At 30.1% G+C, this 18,365-nt stretch overlaps 2 protein-coding genes and 1 long non-coding RNA gene across 6 annotated transcripts; 2 read left to right on the top strand and 1 right to left on the bottom strand.

The window, feature by feature from the left end:
- The first annotated feature begins 263 nt into the window (after positions 1–263).
- On the top strand, positions 264–2,541 carry LOC126914974 (DNA-directed RNA polymerases I, II, and III subunit RPABC5). Its single transcript, XM_050719300.1, has 3 exons — positions 264–532; positions 789–901; positions 2,303–2,541. Exons 1-2 carry the CDS (start codon positions 438–440, stop codon positions 895–897), a joined length of 204 nt encoding a protein of 67 aa, XP_050575257.1. The 5' UTR covers positions 264–437; the 3' UTR covers positions 898–901; positions 2,303–2,541.
- LOC126914579 (proton-coupled amino acid transporter-like protein pathetic) lies at positions 1,038–17,977 on the bottom strand. 3 transcript variants are annotated; one of them, XM_050718702.1, is made up of 11 exons: positions 17,658–17,977; positions 15,625–15,771; positions 5,165–5,214; positions 5,003–5,079; positions 4,732–4,830; positions 4,359–4,509; positions 4,164–4,285; positions 3,692–4,050; positions 3,451–3,634; positions 2,567–2,733; positions 1,038–2,451 (listed from the first exon to the last, which is right to left on the bottom strand). In XM_050718702.1, exons 3-11 carry the CDS (start codon positions 5,165–5,167, stop codon positions 2,210–2,212), a joined length of 1,404 nt encoding a protein of 467 aa, XP_050574659.1. In that variant the 5' UTR covers positions 5,168–5,214; positions 15,625–15,771; positions 17,658–17,977; the 3' UTR covers positions 1,038–2,209. The 3 variants fall into 3 exon arrangements, with proteins under 3 accessions (XP_050574659.1, XP_050574650.1, XP_050574669.1); XM_050718693.1 differs by lacking the exon at positions 15,625–15,771; XM_050718712.1 differs by lacking the exons at positions 15,625–15,771; positions 17,658–17,977 and adding an exon at positions 10,614–10,634.
- Positions 10,765–11,596, top strand: LOC126915056 (uncharacterized). 2 transcript variants are annotated; one of them, XR_007710009.1, is made up of 3 exons: positions 10,765–10,911; positions 10,953–10,992; positions 11,312–11,596. It is a non-coding gene; the product is annotated as an uncharacterized LOC126915056 (long non-coding RNA). The 2 variants fall into 2 exon arrangements; XR_007710010.1 differs by having other exon boundaries at positions 10,953–11,596.
- Positions 17,978–18,365: the final 388 nt, after the last annotated feature.

Below are 18,365 nucleotides of genomic sequence, written 5' to 3' on the forward strand. Positions count from 1 at the left end.
ACCATTTAAAGAGACTTTCGAATTCGAAATACGATTTTACTTCTGTTACATTATTTTCTACAAGACAGAGATATATTTAACTATATATTTATTAATCGCAGGTATAAATTCTGGACGTTTACAACACCTATTATAATATTCATTTGGTTTAAATCTTTACAATAGCAATAAAGTAATATACCGAGCTTTCCTCGGTACTGTTGTTTTTTCGGATTATCTACCTAACTGTACTTTTATTTAGGTAGTTGTATTGGCAACACTGCTTGAAGTATTAGACTTCGAGCGTTTCAATCATATGGCAATCTAAACGATCAAGCATTCGAGAAAGTGCGTTTTGCTACGTCTATTTATTATTAAACAAGTGGAATTTACGTTTATTAACGACAATATCATTTTGAAAATAAAAAATCCGACTGCTTAATCAAATTAAAAACACGATGATTATACCTGTACGTTGTTTTACGTGTGGAAAAGTGATCGGCAATAAGTGGGAAGCTTATCTTGGTTTGTTACAGGCAGAATACACTGAAGGGTAAGCATATACATTGTCATATCAAACTGTGAAAACAAATTAAATGAGTGAAATACGACATAAATTAGATATACTATAATGTAAATAACGTAATTTATATACTGTGTTTACACTTAATAGAAACTCTAACCTTCACTGTATAGAGATTCTAATGAATGAAATGAGATTTTTAACTATTTTTGTTAATAACAAGTACATTAAAATATTGTCTATTTGCTGCAATCTTCTATATGTAACCATATAATATATGTTACAGTGATGCTCTTGACGCATTGGGTTTAAAACGATACTGCTGCCGTAGAATGCTTCTTGGACACGTAGATTTAATTGAGAAGCTTTTGAATTACGCACCATTAGAAAAATAAAAATGTGAGATAAAAATTCTCTTATTTTACTTTAAATATTAAGATACAAATTATCAATTACATGATAGAATATTGTTATTTACAGAGAAATATTTCTTAGGAAATGTATGATGATAAGGTAGAATAAAAAATTCAAAGGATATTGTAAAATGGCTTGTATTTAAATATTGTAATCACCTCATTATTTCTTTTTCTCCAGGAATATGTAAAAATTTCCAACAATTGTATAAAAAATCGATTGATTTATAACAAGTTCGATAAGCAAAAATTGCTTCAAAAGGATTTTGCTTTCTTTTAAATGTACATTTGTATTAAATGCAACACAGTAGAGTGAAACATTTGCTGCACTGTGAATCACATACATGAAACATGTTATGGCTTGTTTATAAATGTTTGAATTATTACAATAATACATGTTATTAAATTTAGGAAAAAAAAAATGAAGGTTATACTTTAAGATTTGATTGTTAATTCATAAGACTAACAACACGCAAACATACTTCTCTATGTATTAACAATTTTTATAGATCTTAATTGTAGCTAGAATTTTTAAAAATTCTTTATAATATGTTTCCGATAGGGTACAGTTATATGTGCAGAATATAAAAAAAATGTTCAAACGTAATTTATCATTATAATAAAGTAAAAAATTTCAATTTGTTAAATAAATAATATCAATCAAAATTAATTAAAATGTATTGCTCCAATGTAAAATATTTCTTATGAATACTGTTAACTTCTCTCAGTCTAGTCTCTTCACGAATTAAATAGAATATATATATACTATATATTATGTTTTAGGAACAGAGTAAGTTACTAGATATATTTTCAAATTAGTCACATATTAACGATTAAATCTTCTCATATAACCTCCCCTAATAGTACTCATTTTATAATATAAATTGTTTGTGCGTAGATATTATTTGAACTATATCGAATGTTAGTTTTCCAATTTCTCATTCTTAAAAGAATTCATTTTTGATTCATTGAATTCTCATTTGCACAACAACCAAAGTTACATTGGTTAGAATTCATTCTATCTTACTAAAATACTAGGGCATGTCTTGTAAGCATAATATGATCGCATCTAAATTTCTGATATAAATTTTGTCAAACTTCTGATTATACGTATCTTACAAAATAAATTGATATCTTCAATTTATATCCTATTTTGATTTTCTTGATTGTCATCATAAAATAATTAAATTATCAGAAATTTATTGCATTAAAACCTGTTAAATGGCTTCCAAACGTTTTTGGAGTTTGGAATATTGGAATATTTATAAATCTATGTATATGAAACCAATTTTTCTTAATTGTAAAGTTCCGCGATTTGTATTAATGCACTTCGAGATCCAAATACTAGAGCCATAAGCCCAATGATACATATGATTACGTTTTTCAGTGCTACCCAATTTCCGGGTCCAAAACCAACGTCCCAATAAGTGACGGTTTCGACGAACACAGGAATTAAAAGTCCCAATATTGAAAAACAAAATGCACCAATTAGTCCAATAAAGGGTTCGATAGTTGGTACGATCACAGCCAATAAAACTAAAACATATAAACAGATTTCTTAAATTTCTAGGATTCTGAAATTACATTTATGATTTTTATATGAATTAATAAATTTTCTAGCGAAAATTTTGTTATAAATTAAAATACACACCTGCTCCTGTGACCATAGCTGTTCTTAAAATATAATTTGCCAGCAGTGGCTTTTTCTGAAATCGATCTTTTATACCATTCCATGCAATGTCCAGGCAAACGTAAAACTGTAATCCAAATGTGCAATAAACGGCAAGAGCTATTAATATCTTTACGATTTGAGCCGCTCTAGAGAAAAAAGATATAATATGTAGTCAACTCAATAGTATTACTCAAAAACTTAGCCCTTTGCGGACGGGGCTGCTCGACGAATGACCGTCGCTGTGGACGAGAGATATTGGCGCGCGCAGTTGAGAATATATACACGTTGAATGTTTGTGTTATTCATTGTTGAGGCTTGTATTATTTTCATCAATATTTAGTTCATCATCATTGTCACTATTATTAGAAATATTGAAACATCTGAGCCGATTCCTTGTTGAACGGAATTCGTTTCCACTGCCTGAAGCTCTATCGTCGTCTCCTATCTTTACAGGTTCAAAATAATGCTCGTTATCACTACTATCTCTATCGAACATGTCCTTTCTAGATATTTTAGGCATCGTGTATAAGGTATTATAAAAAATACATAAAACATAAAAAGTTTGCTGATTCGTCTGGTAATGCCAATGAAATTCGTTTTGACTCGACCATCATCTTACATCGCGAGTTTACGTTAAACGGACGATAAAATTTCTAAAGATCTATAATTTTTTTTCATTGAAAACATAATACTGTTTAGTTTATTATACCCATACGTAAATACGCATTACATTATCGCCCAGGAAAATAAACGTACGCCAGCCATTTCAAAATAAGCGATCCGATCCGAAACAATGAACAGATTCGGGGGCAGCTATATACCAACACCCGTCCGCAAAGGGTTAATCTTATTGCGATCCTTACACTTCTTCCGTTGGTAGATTTAATGTGATACTGTCTAAAGTTTGGTCCTGATATTTCACGTATCCCAAGAATCCAAGTAAAATGTAAATGAACGTAACTCCGGACATTCCCTTATTGAGAACACCGCAAATTCCGACAAAATGTTGGGGTGTTTTCATATTATTCTCCAGTGGCATTACAACTCCTATAACGTCATTCTCTTAGTAAAACATCAATATTCCTTTAAATAATCGAATAATACCTATTGCTTCCATTGCAAAGATAGTAATGCTGAAGAATCGCGGGAAGTCTTGAATGGACGCGAATAAAGGTACAGAGTTGATAGATGGCATATCCCTAACTAAGTAATAAAAAGTTATTCCTAAACCTGATCCCATGAATATATTGGCTACCATGGAAACAGGTGCAAGATATTTCAGATTTGGTATCCAACTGAGCAGTATCAATGGAATCAGTAAACAAGTTGATATTAACCGGATACTGAATTCCGATTCCGCGTGATAATGTTCAATGATCTGATTAAAATTTGCAGCAACGATAACTGTGTACACACTGCAGGTACCAAAATACGTTGCGAATAAACTGATCTGTATAAGGTATCTGTAAATAATATATTATGTGGTTATTATCCTATTGAAAACATGATTCCTTAGATATTTTTAAATTTTATTTCATAAATATAAATATTGTATATTATTGTCACGATATCTTACCTGATCGGTTTTGAAAATTTTCTCCCCCATTGTGGTCCCGTGGCAAACGCTACTTCTGCTACATCGGCGAAGCTCATTTCTGTACGCCTCGTTTTGTAATATAGAACATGTGCACATTTTACCTAAAATATTAATCAGTCGTAATTTAGTTTATTATTTCGGTTACTGTGTTCAATATTATTGGTATTTATGTACCAAAATATAGGCGCAATGTGTGCATACGAACGCCACCAGAACCGTGGCAAATACACCAACGACAAGTCCGGCATTCTTGAAAGCAATTGGCATGGATAATATACCCGTTCCAAGGGCAGCTTTCAACAAATGCGTTAATGTGTCACCGTCCCTGAAAGGAAATTACGGACTATTATTGTTGCAATTATTTTGGTATAAATGTGTCACTTACAGTGCCATTTAACTTTCATACTGTTTAACATTATATAATATAGATATTACTTATTTTTGATTAAACATCACAAATAATATAATAGCTCCGAGTATGTAACATAAAAGTTAAGAATATCAGTTAATTATATATTTTTATATCAATTGTCATATCGCGACTTACGTCGTCGGGTTATCAACTTTTCGTTCATTGAAGGGGTCGAAGCTTTTTCCATCACCCTGTCCGACCTCTATATCTCGTGGAGCGACTTGCACTTTGTATCTGCAATAAATATGAATAAATTCTACTTTGTTTAACATTTTTACTTAGCGAATCAACAAGATTGTTGTATTTCACGATGATATTTTTGTTAATACGATTTCTTTAGTTAATAGGGAGTGAATCTGAACCTGTGAATAAGTCGAAACTATGTAAATATATAGTAAATTCTTACTTGGACAATACCCCATCCTTCGCATTGGACCCATCTTGGGGTAGGAAGGTGTCCATTTCCGTCGGCGCTTTGTATTCCTGTAAAAGACGTTCATTATATAATAAAATTTCAAATAACAACTCATTTTTTTTTATAAGATAATATATTTTCATTGATACTTACCATTGTGAATGCTTGTATGTGTATATCTTGGTTTGATTATTGTATGTTATCTGCAACAAACGAAATTAATATTACAAAAAGATATTAACATACGGTAACACATATTACAATATCACGAGTGTACATTTAAAATGGTGTAAATTCAAAAAACATAAGCTGCTTTTAAAACAAATTAACGTATATATCGCATTTATTTGCACAAGCAATTTTCCACACTCGTGAATTAGAGTTAAACGATGGAAAGTGAAATAATACTACTATCATAAGTTTACAAACTAATTATTATTTGATTTACAATGCAAAGTTATGGATACGCGACCGACTATCGCTATTCTTCTTCTTTACAGCCCACGCGTTTTACTCGATTTACATCAAAACAGTGCAATTGATCATGTGTTTTGACTCAATGGAAATTGTTATCATTAATTCGTTAAATCATAATAATAAAATTCTTTGTTTTTTTTTTTAAGGATATTATTATCGTTGATCGGTATTGATTGTACAATTGATAGGAATTATATATAAATAACGCGATCATATTATAGCATTTATGGTACATATAGTACTACTATATCAGATAAAATGAAAAACGTGTTTCTGTAAAAGCTTTTCGAAGCCCAACCTCGGTATACGCTAGTACAAGTCTAGCTCGAAATAGGGCTTTATCAGCAGAATTATCATCGACAATATTTGGAGAGCTACTGATATCGTAAAAGTTAAATATTTGGTATAGAACACACATTTGTTTTTCTGTGTAAATTATTGCATACGAAATTTGTGGCACCTGATTGAAATTAACACGTTGAATGCCACGCAGGTCACCGGTGACCGGCGCACCAAGATTTGTAGAAATACATAATTTAAACAAATGTCAATAGTTACAAATTTTTTATTATCATCATTGCTACAATGGTGTGACGACATTAATGAAGTATAAAACATATAAAAATAGTTTCACTGATACGTGAAATATAGATCTATCGTGTGTGTCCGTCACCAGTGGCCGTCGAACATGGGAAAAACCCGCTTTTTCCTTGTTCGAACAAGGGAGATTATAAATTGCTATAAAATTATTTTTATCATATTGCAACTCTGAAATGAGTTGATCTACGTAGAATCAAAGTATTATTACGCAAAACATCATGTAGAAACAGTATTTATTTTCAAGACCTCGGCCTTGCGTTTCTAAGTATATTAATGGTATAAATACGCGGAAATGCATAACTGTGGGTGGCTGGCATGGAAAATTAACATAAACGCGTGAATGTTACCTGATACAATACCAACAATTGTCTTCGTGATATCACAAGAATTCAAACTAAACTAGCAAATATTCAAATAATATTAATAAATTGTTTAATTTATTAATACTTTTAATAATAATAAAATATAGATGTATATAGTATTTAATCTGAGTATATACTAAAAGTATATTACTTTACTATTATATCACTATACTAAAAGTAAATTAAAAATTCTATAGAAGTGAAAGATTTCAACAGCTGTTAAATCTCGGCCACTTGCGAGGTTCTTGTGAAATTTAAGGTTTGTAGGTAATAAACGATTGACAAGGGTTCAAAGATAATAGATACCTCAAAGTCTTGAAGTCCTAGAACTTTTATCGAGGTACAGGATTATATACCTTCAATAATTATTTAATTATTTTTATGTAGAACATTCCAAGTATATTTTAGAGATTATTTCGAGAACCGTTAGAATGAAAATTTTGTCGAATCCACAACGGCCTTGAAGCTTGTTATTTAAAATTCTGGAACCTATAGTACATCTTTAAATCCTTAATTGCTTCGAAATCTTAGAAAATTTTTAGGATGTCTACGTACTTGAAAATTTGGAATCTCCGTGAATTCGTGATTTCTTTGAAATTTGTGGAATCTTTTCGAATCTTTAATAATTTTGAAATTTGGCTTTTTAAATCTTCAATGACTTTAAAATTAAGAACTCCAAACTTTCGAAATATTTGAAATTATCGTACGTATTGATATCAGTACGTGCGAATTAAAATACATATAATCAGTAGATTAATCAAGTCATGATAATGTTGTGTGACGATGATTGAACAAAATATTCTCCACATAAGTAATCTATGGCACAAAGAATCTTTTAACAGAGTTGTACAAAAGAAAATAACGGGCTTTTAAATATAAGCAATATTTTCTGATACCGAAATAAATTAAGTAATACCGATCGTTGAAACTTGTTCGGATGAATTTTTTTGAATGCATCACAATTGAATGGTTTAAACGTGTATAATTATGTTGCTTAAAAACGCCAACGGATGAAAGACTCCTTTGTTCGCTAAAAGTATTGTAACATGCAAATTCTTTCTTAGAAATTGAATAAAGACTGTTTCTCCTAAAGTAAACTGCTTAATATTTTTCACTAGAATCCTAACGTTATATTCTATTTGTATTATGTCTTACTTTATATATTCAAATATATAAGATTATTTCTCCGAAAAATAAAAATTTATTCACTTTTTTTACAATTACAATTACAATTATAAATTATAATAATAAATAATAATATAAGAAATTAACTAAAAGTCCCAGATATCAGAATAGCTGTTAAGTAATCTTAAACGTTTATTTCGGTCTAATTTTATTAGAAAATGTTGTTTATTTCAAAATTCCTCTTCTATAATTATGATATAACATTTACAGGTCTCTCCATGACTCTAAGATGAATAATACCAAAGGAAAGCATATTGTTGATACGTAGCGACATTTGCAAGTGAAATGCATCAGGACAGAGTGCTGGCGAGTGAAACCATAGAAAAGTGTTTCATTGAGAATAGCGTTTATCGATCATCCTTGACGTAGCACCGGACATTGTCCTCAAAAATATAGAATCGTTGGCAATTTGTAATACGGTGACCACTAACGGATGCACGAGTCTAAAAATAGTTGGGAACCATTACCTAAATCCCTCAGTCATCTCGTATTTACGATTCTATAATAAATATATGAGCATACGTGACTCGACAAAGAAGTAATTTTCCATTTGTACATGTATTTGTACATATATTTGAATGTATATTGAATATATATATTTGAATATATATTCAAGTTTCATTTAAATCGAGATTTTATGACCTAAAGCTGCTAAATGTGCCTCACAGAGGATAGTAATTGGATAAGCTGGTAAGTTGGGTTAGAGAAGGTTTACGAGGTTTCAAAGACAATAAGTGACTCAAAAGCCTGTAGCCACCAGCGTCTATTTAAAATAAATTTGGAATATTTTAAAATAGCAGATATCTTAAAAGTTTCCAAATGCTCGAATATTACTGAGAACTTTTAATCTTGTACCTCGATAAAAGTTTTAAATAGACTACTAGCGGCTACAGGCGTTTAGGCCAGCTATTATCTTTGAACCCTTGTAAACCTTTTCTAAATCAACTTACTAATTGCGTTTCTGCAGTGCATTATTTACTTACTTCTATCTCTTGTGAATTATATTCAGCCGCTTTAGGCCATAAAATCTCGATTTAGACGAAAGTCGAAGTAATTTATTTATATACTAACAATATATATATTCAAATATATATTCTAATATATGTACGAATGCAAAATTATTTTTTTATCGAATCTGGATTCATTTAAACATATATATATATATATAAAAATCGTGAGTATATATATATATATATATATATATATATATATATATATATATGTAATTAAACAATTTATATGTATAATATCGTAAAGTTTCAAAGTAATCCAAGACATAAAGAGATTCCAATAAATACTATATATATATATATAGTAGATATAAATATTATACATATAAATTGTTCAATTACATATATAATAATAAAATATTATATATAAATTACATAAAATATATATACTCGCGATATATATATTCAAATATATGTACAAATATATTTACGAATGCAAAATTATTTTTTTATCGTATCTACAGTAAATAATAATAATTTTTACTATATATGAATCTAAATGAATCTAGATTCGATAAAAAAATAATTTATATATATATAATATAATATAATATAATATATATATGAGTTTAAACGAATCTAGATTAAAAAATAATTTTGCATTCGTAAATATATTTGTACATACATTTGAATATATATCTCGTGAGTATATATATTTTATGTAATTTATATATAATATTTTATCATTATATATGTAATTAAACAATTTCTATGTATAATATCGTAAGGTTTCAAAGTAATCCAAGACATAAAGAGATTCCAATAAATACTATATATATATATAGTAGATATTAGTAGATATTATATAGTAGATATAGATATTATACATATAAATTGTTCAATTACATATATAATAATAAAATATTATATATAAATTACATAAAATATATATACTCACGATATATATATTCAAATATATGTATAATTATATTTACGAATGCAAAATTATTTTTTTATCGTATCTACAGTAAATAATAATAATAATTTTTACTATATATGAATCTAAATGAATCTAGATTCGATAAAAAAATAATTTATATATATATAATATAATATAATATAATATATATATGAGTTTAAACGAATCTAGATTAAAAAATAATTTTGCATTCGTAAATATATTTGTACATATATTTGAATATATATATCGTGAGTATATATGTTTTATGTAATTTATATATAATATTTTATCATTATATATGTAATTAAACAATTTCTATGTATAATATCGTAAGGTTTCAAAGTAATCCGAGACATAAAGAGAGATTCCAATAAATACTAAATTAGGTACATATGTATATATTAAGGAAGAAAAGAAATATTTGGAATCGGAGTACAGTAATGACACATTAATTTTAAAAATGTACACATTCGTGCTACTCATTGCCAATGCAACATAGATTGAAATCTCATTCGCCATTGATCATTCATTGCAAGATAACCGAGAAACCGGTAGAACAACTTCGACTCACGACATCTGGTCAAATTGCGCGTAAATTACACATTTATATTCCAAGACAGTTTATATGTCAGTAGTACATACTCTTTTATTATACGGAGTAACCATTCAAATGTTCACTGTGTTTAATAATTTAATCCCGTGTTTTTTTTATATTTTTATTCGCGATACATTTAAAAAAATATACATTAAATTAATGTTATAATTAATACATTAATACATTAAATTAATACATTAAAAAAACGACGTTGCATTGCGTCAAAAATTAGATATCGCTATTACGTGGGAAGTGCAAATCACTTTAAGCTTGAAATATTGGCTTCGAATGTGTGTCTTAAATTTGGAAATGTTTCATTTACACATGTAATTTTGATTTCCACATAAGACGTATCTATATTTGAGATTAATTTTTACGTTGCTCGTGGCGATAATAAACCCTAATTTATGTAAATTTCTTTCTACGCGTCGACGATTCTCAGAAAACAAGAGGAGAGAAAATTGTAACTTACGGAACAGGATAATCGACATGACGTTGCGAAAATTGTTATACACGTGGTTACAGGTTCTAGGTATACGATTGTGCGGCTGCATCCAAAGACGCCTTACGAGGCGCCACATTGACAATACGGCATCACAATCGCGCCGTCGCAGAGGTGCTAATTAAAATACAGTACACTGCCTGAATCTCTAACAAAAATCATTTGTCTACGATTAGGAGCTGCTTCGGAATAAAAGAGTTTTTCAAGTAATAGAAAGATGACTGAAAGCATTCGGCCGCACAATATTATAGAATTTCATAGTTTAAGAGTATAAGTATAAGATATAAGAGTATAGTATAAGAGTATAAGTTATAAGAGTAATTGAAACATGGTGCTGAAAAATTTCCAGGTACATCCTAGTATTTAAAATTAGAAATTTATTTTATTTTCTATAAATCTCTTGAACCTATATTTTGATTGCTATTTTTATACGTTAGAGTTTCTCGAGTATGTTCCACTATTTAAAATTAGAAATTTAATTGATTCTTTCGTTTATAAATGAATTTTTCGATCTTATACCTCGATTGCTCTATTTATATGTTACATAATAATTCATATTCATAGCGAATATTACGTTTTTTATTCATCCGTCGAATAGGGAAATGATTAAAACGAATAAAATCACGGAATTCCTTTTGAGAATGTAATTGGAATTTTTGTGTTGATAGGTTCGAGTCACGGCAATTATGTGAGAATATTCTGGTTTCATTCATATAGTGTATGATAATCGGTATCAATAGCAGACCCTGCAATGTTGAATATAACGTTATAGCTTAAGTGTTATTACATGATAAAGCGACACCATGCGATAAGAGAACAAAATAAATATGACACGACAATTTGTTGTCACTTATGCACGAAACTAGTTGCGGTTACGATGCAGTCATCGCTATTTCGTCGAATAGAAATTGCACACTTGTGTAAATAGACGAAATAAAAGAAATATTATGTAATTACCGTGCACTTAAACTCGATAGTGCATTTCCAGATCACCTATCGCGGTATTTTCCTCCCTAACAGTTTGTTCCCCGTTTTTATAATGTTTCAACAAATGTACTGACAACGAATGACGTAAAATCAGATAAGAGAACTATGATATTAATTGTACCGACAGTCCTAGCTATTCACATTGAAATTAATTAATCTTTAATCTGTCCTTGTTAAGGCGACAATTACGGGAACGAGTGTTACATGGAAAATTGGGTCGTTCAACTTTCAGAGTTAACCTTTCGTTCATTGTGGTCAATTTTACAGCTAATGTTATTATCAGATTACTAATTAACGATGTATGTGTATAAGAAAAGCAATAGAAAGAAATGTTTCGCAGATAGATTCGACGTAAAAGATAGAAATGGAACGTGGAATGGAAAATCACGAAAAAGGAACTTTGATTCGTATCTATAATGCATGTAAATAAAAAGATAAGGTTAATGTTAGTGACCCCATGCTTCACTCCTACTCTGTCAAATCAAGTCGCAACGATAATATTTACAATGATTTATGGTACGATAGTTCTTTGTCGTCATAGTTGTATAAAGATATAACTGTTTTGTCGAACTTCGCCACCATGGATCTATGTACTTAGTGAAAAACATATTCTACGTAAACATACTTGTTCGCCTCTCGAATTAAATAGAGTTCTACGTATCAAACTTTAGATAATTAATCGTGATTCATTTTAGCTTAATTGTATGTTAAATGTTAAATGAACGTAACGAACGAAATCGATTCAAGCGATCGAATTTGTACTATCCTTTAAATCGCTTCATTAAACAAAATGCAAATCTCAGATTTCCATTATCAGGTATTTCAGATATAATGCAATTTTAGAAGATCGCAAAAAGATTACGTAAAAATAGAAACTAGTCAATGAAAATATTTTTATCTATTAGTAATACCGTATAATTATTCGTAACTTCTGTTCAATTTCAAAACGCTAGTAAGTACGTATGATTCATGGCTTTAGCAGATTATACGCCGACAATGTTTACTTGCGAACTTTTTTTAGCTATGTCATTCAGCAACCTGTAATAGTTGTTTGCAAAATTTAATAAATGTTGCAGGTATTGATCGAATGATCTCAAATTTATAAATTTATCGGAATGATCGGCATACTATGTATTTTTTTCTATAATCATTGTATAAATAAATCAACGATTTTTGACCTTTGAAAGGTCCAGTCTATAGTTGGAGAGGGGGAATAGAGTTTTCGTTTTAGTTTTTATTTAGTTTTAAAGAATTATTTAGAGTTAGTGGTTAAATTTAGAGAATCTTCGCTCTCGCTCGCGCATAGGATTAGCCAAATAAGCAAAAGAATCATCCTTAAAATTGTTACTTCCGTGTAACTTCTAACTATTACCTACTACGCTGTATATATTTTTACACGTTTGTTTTTCTTTCGTAAAAACATGACGAAGCAATTTTTCAAAACTACTAGTACTTTCAATATAAAGTTATAAAGTCACGATCTTCTAGCATTTATTTAGCGATTACTACGAAATCGACAATAACAAGAAAGGAAGTAAATTAAACGTCATACGAGACTTATCTGAAACAGCTAAAAGCCCTACTATAGTATCCGTACCGCGATATATTCGGCTAGAATGACGTTTCATACGGACTTTCAAGGTTGCTGAAGCTGAAAATGTGAATCGTTTTTCGCGCCGATTCTTAATGTTACGATCTTTGTCAAACGTTCACGAGGACGAATTTTTAAAACCGTTCATTATCGTGAAAAATGACCCTGATTTTTAAAAATATTCTCGCAAAGACACATTTGGAGCAAAAATTTTGCGATTTGCAATATTATAATAAATCTTAGATGAATTATGAAGAACGACTCGATAATTACTTGTAACGCGAATAAAATACATATTATACGAGGGGGAAATATTATTTAACAAATTTTGTACTGTAGCATTTAAAATTCTTTTTCGTGTTTATTTCATTAATCGTTATATTTCAATAGCATCGTTGTATTAGTGAAAAACACGTGTTTCGATAATATAGTCACCTGTATCGAAGTTGCTGAACGCATTTGAAAACTGGGTCACCTCGAGACTACGTTTTCTAGTTCGTTGTGTAGATGTCAAGGTTTATCTCTATGACCGGTTCGTAGAATTGATCCTTTCGAGAGCAATAAAGGAGAAGAAAGCATTTCGAATAGAACAATTAATCACTGCGGGTGGTCGATTTTATTCCTATCCTTAGACCGTTGTCATTTAACAACAATTGGTTGAGTAAATCGCGACCTTAGGCCAGCTTCGTACAACAATGCGTGTACAGTAGATACTAAATATGTGTATGATAGATACTAAGTAAAATCCGAATTTTGCGACGAAACATTAAAACAAATTAAGTTATCATCGCTGTAACATTATCGAATTGACAAAAAAAAAAAAAAAGACGTAAAAGTCAATGGACAGTGACATCGTGAGTCGTACTTTATGCAGATGGAGGTGGGAGGATAAATAACGGTTGTTATTGGACCAAGCTTATGTCACGTAACACAAGCATCGTAGCAAAAGAGCGGCAATAGGGTAAATAATGTAACGTTGTGTATTCCCTTAAGAGAAAATTCTACTGACAACTTTTTCACATAATTCATCATATTTTACTTATAATTTTCAATGAGAATTGATTGTAAAATTCTTTCAAATAAAAAAAAAAAGAAGAAAAACTTATCATAGATAAGGAAAGACGTAAGGTACTATTTTTGTTTTTGTTTTCCTTGTCTTTCATACAATAAGTTTTACAATGAAAAGTTGAAACATCTACTAAATTAATAATTTTTCGATATAGGTAAGCTATTACTCTCCTATAGAGAATCTGAATTTGCACCGATTAATGTACTAAAAAATATATAACTCTGTTCAAAAAAACAAAGTTGACCTTCACACGACCTTTACGCACCCACCGATAGGAAACTAATAATGACAAATGTGTCCCTCTTGGAATTATTCTACCCTTATCTGAAACATTTTTCGATATAACTCATGGTATCGAAAATATTTCAGTTTAAATGATTCACCTTGTATATTTACTATAGATATGTAACAAGGAAATTCAATCTCGTTACAGTTACATGTTAGATAGATACATATGTATGATAAAGTTGGTACGGAACTACAAGGTCAATAAAATTATTCATACTACATAAAGATTCTTGAATAGCTTCGCCTTCGACCGGTTTCCTTTCGAGTTCAAGGAGCTTGATGCTCATGCTACATTTACGTATTTGGATACATACTTTGGAATTATTCCTAGAAACTTTATTTTTTCAGATCTACCTTTCTGCTACAGATTTTTTTCGAATAAAATTATACCGATCCTTTAAAACTTCTCTTACAATTCAAGGAAATTATTATTAACACTTAGCCAACCGCGCGCGTCACAGCGAGCTATACGCTGTCTACCGCGCATTTTTCCAAGTATCGAGGACTGATGTTCGCTACTTAAAAAAACAAAGTCTAAAAATTACTCGAGTGGTCAATTATACGTAGCGGTAATGATTACGTTTAACGATTTCACATATTGTTTATACAAAACGCCAAATTAAAAGTATATATTAAAAGTATAAAAAAATGTAGGTAAAATTAAAAACATTAAAGATGACTAAAGATAAATAACACGACTTGAATGTGAAATTAAAAATTCACAATGCATTTTAATATCTTTTTACAGTGTGATATCGTTCGATTATAATTTTATTTAGTCATAACTGATAGTGTAACTTCTTAATTAATTTTAACACCACTAAATTGATGTATTTTATTATATACTGAACTTTATAACAGCAGAAAAGGTGGCGCAATTAATTGGGAACAATTCCAGGTAAACAATAATTGATAATAACAACAATAAAAAAAAAAAGAGAGAAAACGCGTTGCCAAAGTCAAAAAGTCAAAAAGGGAGACCTCTCCGTCCTTCGCACAGGGAGATGTCCCTACTCAGTTGGCTAAGTGTTAAGAATGCCAAATACCTTTCATTCCAAGAACTTATTGTTGCATGGACAAGGTCGATTTAATCCCTTTCATGCTATTTTGAAATAGGTTTAGCCAGACCCTCCTTACGTTCCAAGAAATATGTCTCTGCCCCCTTCTGGTGCAACCCATATTATTTGGCAGTGCTATAATAGACAACGTAAAAAATTGAAAATTTTACAATTCTTATGTTTTTTGTTAGTTATACTATAGATATACCGAAAGGTTACAATTTGAATAATAAGATTTCATTTAATTAAAAAAAAATATGAAAATGTTGGTATGTGGAAATATCAAAATGGTCGCGAAAAATATCCATTAATGTACACAATGCGCGTATGTAGATTGCAGAATATTATCATAAAAACTAGTCAATGAAAGAACATAAAATCTGGAATAAAAATGCATTAGCTATAATGGATTCGCTTTCTGATAGATGATTTGAATATATATTTAATTATATAATATATATTAAATTTAATTATAAATATAATTATAATAACAATACTCTTTTATCTGTCTATTTATACAAACGATTGTTCCAATTCGTGGCCAAATTTTTTGAATATTACATACTTGATAAAAAAAATTAATCGAGTCTATAACAATTTGTTCAATTGACTGTGTTAACATGATGCAATTCGTTATAACAGTTACCTTTATTAGAAACAATTCCTTAAGCCATTGTTTTTTCGAATGGCAAAGTGATAAAATGGAAATCAGAGATGATTTTTCAACCATATTATAGAGTCACATATCAATGAGTTCATCAATTATTGGGTTGATGTTGACGTCTCATGTATCGATAAGCATACAGCATAATAACATACTGTCGCGATAAAAAGTGTAAATTAGTTAGAAGAAAAATCGATTTCCGTGTGGTGAAAGGTTAACGAACGAATTCGCCTGTACAGAGAACGGGAGTTTCGATGCGCAGGTCCGAAATATCGACTCGAAGTTACATCATACATAGCTACTGTGCGATGGGATCACGAGCCATACAAGTCGTGTCTACACAAACTTAGCACCACGTGCTCGTCGCGGCGTGGCTGTAATGATGAAACACCTTGTAAAGTTTATAGCTTATGTATTATAACATTTTGTTATTATATTATGTATTATAACATATTATAACTTTAAATTTCCAACTTCTATGTTATTTTTTATTATACTTTATTAATGTAATATTAAAAAAAAGAGTTTCCATACTTATAAACTTGCCACGAGGATGTTATCAGTAATCGAGAATAGATTTCGTTCAACGGCAACTATTACAAAACTAACATTTAATTAAGATTAATTCTGAATTAAGATGAATCGCATTTTTTTAACGATACATCAATAACCTTTGAATCTTATCTTAAGTCATTTAAAATTATTTAATCGATAAGTTTATACGAACATAAAACTCACAAAGAGCTCGGAAGGTAAGATGTAAAATAAGAGGGAATAAAATTTCACGGTATTAAAATGCCGTTCGTTTCTTTGAATTTCGTATACTGTATGCAAAGGTATAGGTTAAGGATTTACGGTAAATAGCAGTTGAATGCAGCTGGTTCGATGCGCGCGCGTTAAGTCTTCCAAAATGTATGTTTGCCGACGAGTGAGAATTCAACAGAAAAATAAAAAGAACCAATAGAATTGTAAATGTGTTGGTACTATTCAGATCGACGTGACTTCTTAGGTTTAGGTACAAAAATATACTACCCATATTTGCGAAATCTCTCTTGCTTAATTCACCAGTTCGGAGCGTGCCAATAAATTTCAGAATATGGAATGAAATTTGTATCGATCATGATTCATTATAACGAAACCCATATTGATCGTGATTAATTATCGTTGACCACATAAACATTAAATATTTTCGCGCGGGAGCTTAATTTGGAAATCGATCGATTGAAAAGAACTTTGATCGTCATTCTTCGTGTGTTTTGTAATTTAAATCGAGTATATTAGCTTTTAAATAGCGATAGAGGGAGCGATAGTGTAATAATGGGTTTCAAATGTAAATGGAGTGTACACGCATACCTACCGTTAGGGACACAAAAGTTATTCGGTGATATTAAGGTGTATAAAGATGAACGTGGCATGTAAGGACCGTTCTCGTAGTCCAAGTTCCACTGTTCCAAATCCACTGTTACTTCATTTCTGGCAAACGGCGGTTCAGTACAGTGGATCGGTGAATTTGTTACAACACAAATACAGCACTGTACAGTATATACTACACGAGTGTGGCTCGTACTCGTGCCACACGACCACAGTATTCTACCGCGAAATACCGACTGAAGGAGAGTGCCGTGCTGTCCAGACAAGAATAAACGAGAATAAACTGAAAGTTTTTGTCCCCGGAAGAGCGTCCACTGCGTTTCATCAGGCAACCGCTAGAGGTCGAACGTCCTATGTAGTAATCAGTAGTCCAATTTCGGTTTATCCATAATCTTTAAAATCATATCAAAATAATTAACTATACAAATATTGCAATTAATTCTCTTTTTCTGGTATCGAAGTTCAATGTTAGTAAAAAGATAGGGCTAAAGATAAATAATAAATATTTAGATAGGTATATATTTATTGAATGGATTCTGTGGGTATGAAATTTTTATATTATTATTTCAAATTTTCTATATCGAGACATATTATTTTTTCGTCATCTAAAAAAATATTATTTTTGATCTTATTTTTATTTAATCGACTTATCTGTGACTTGAAATAATTTATCTATCTAGATTAATATTTGCAA

Source organism: Bombus affinis, chromosome 1 (genome assembly GCF_024516045.1).
Source record: "Bombus affinis isolate iyBomAffi1 chromosome 1, iyBomAffi1.2, whole genome shotgun sequence".
Taxonomy (NCBI): Eukaryota; Metazoa; Arthropoda; class Insecta; order Hymenoptera; family Apidae; genus Bombus; species Bombus affinis.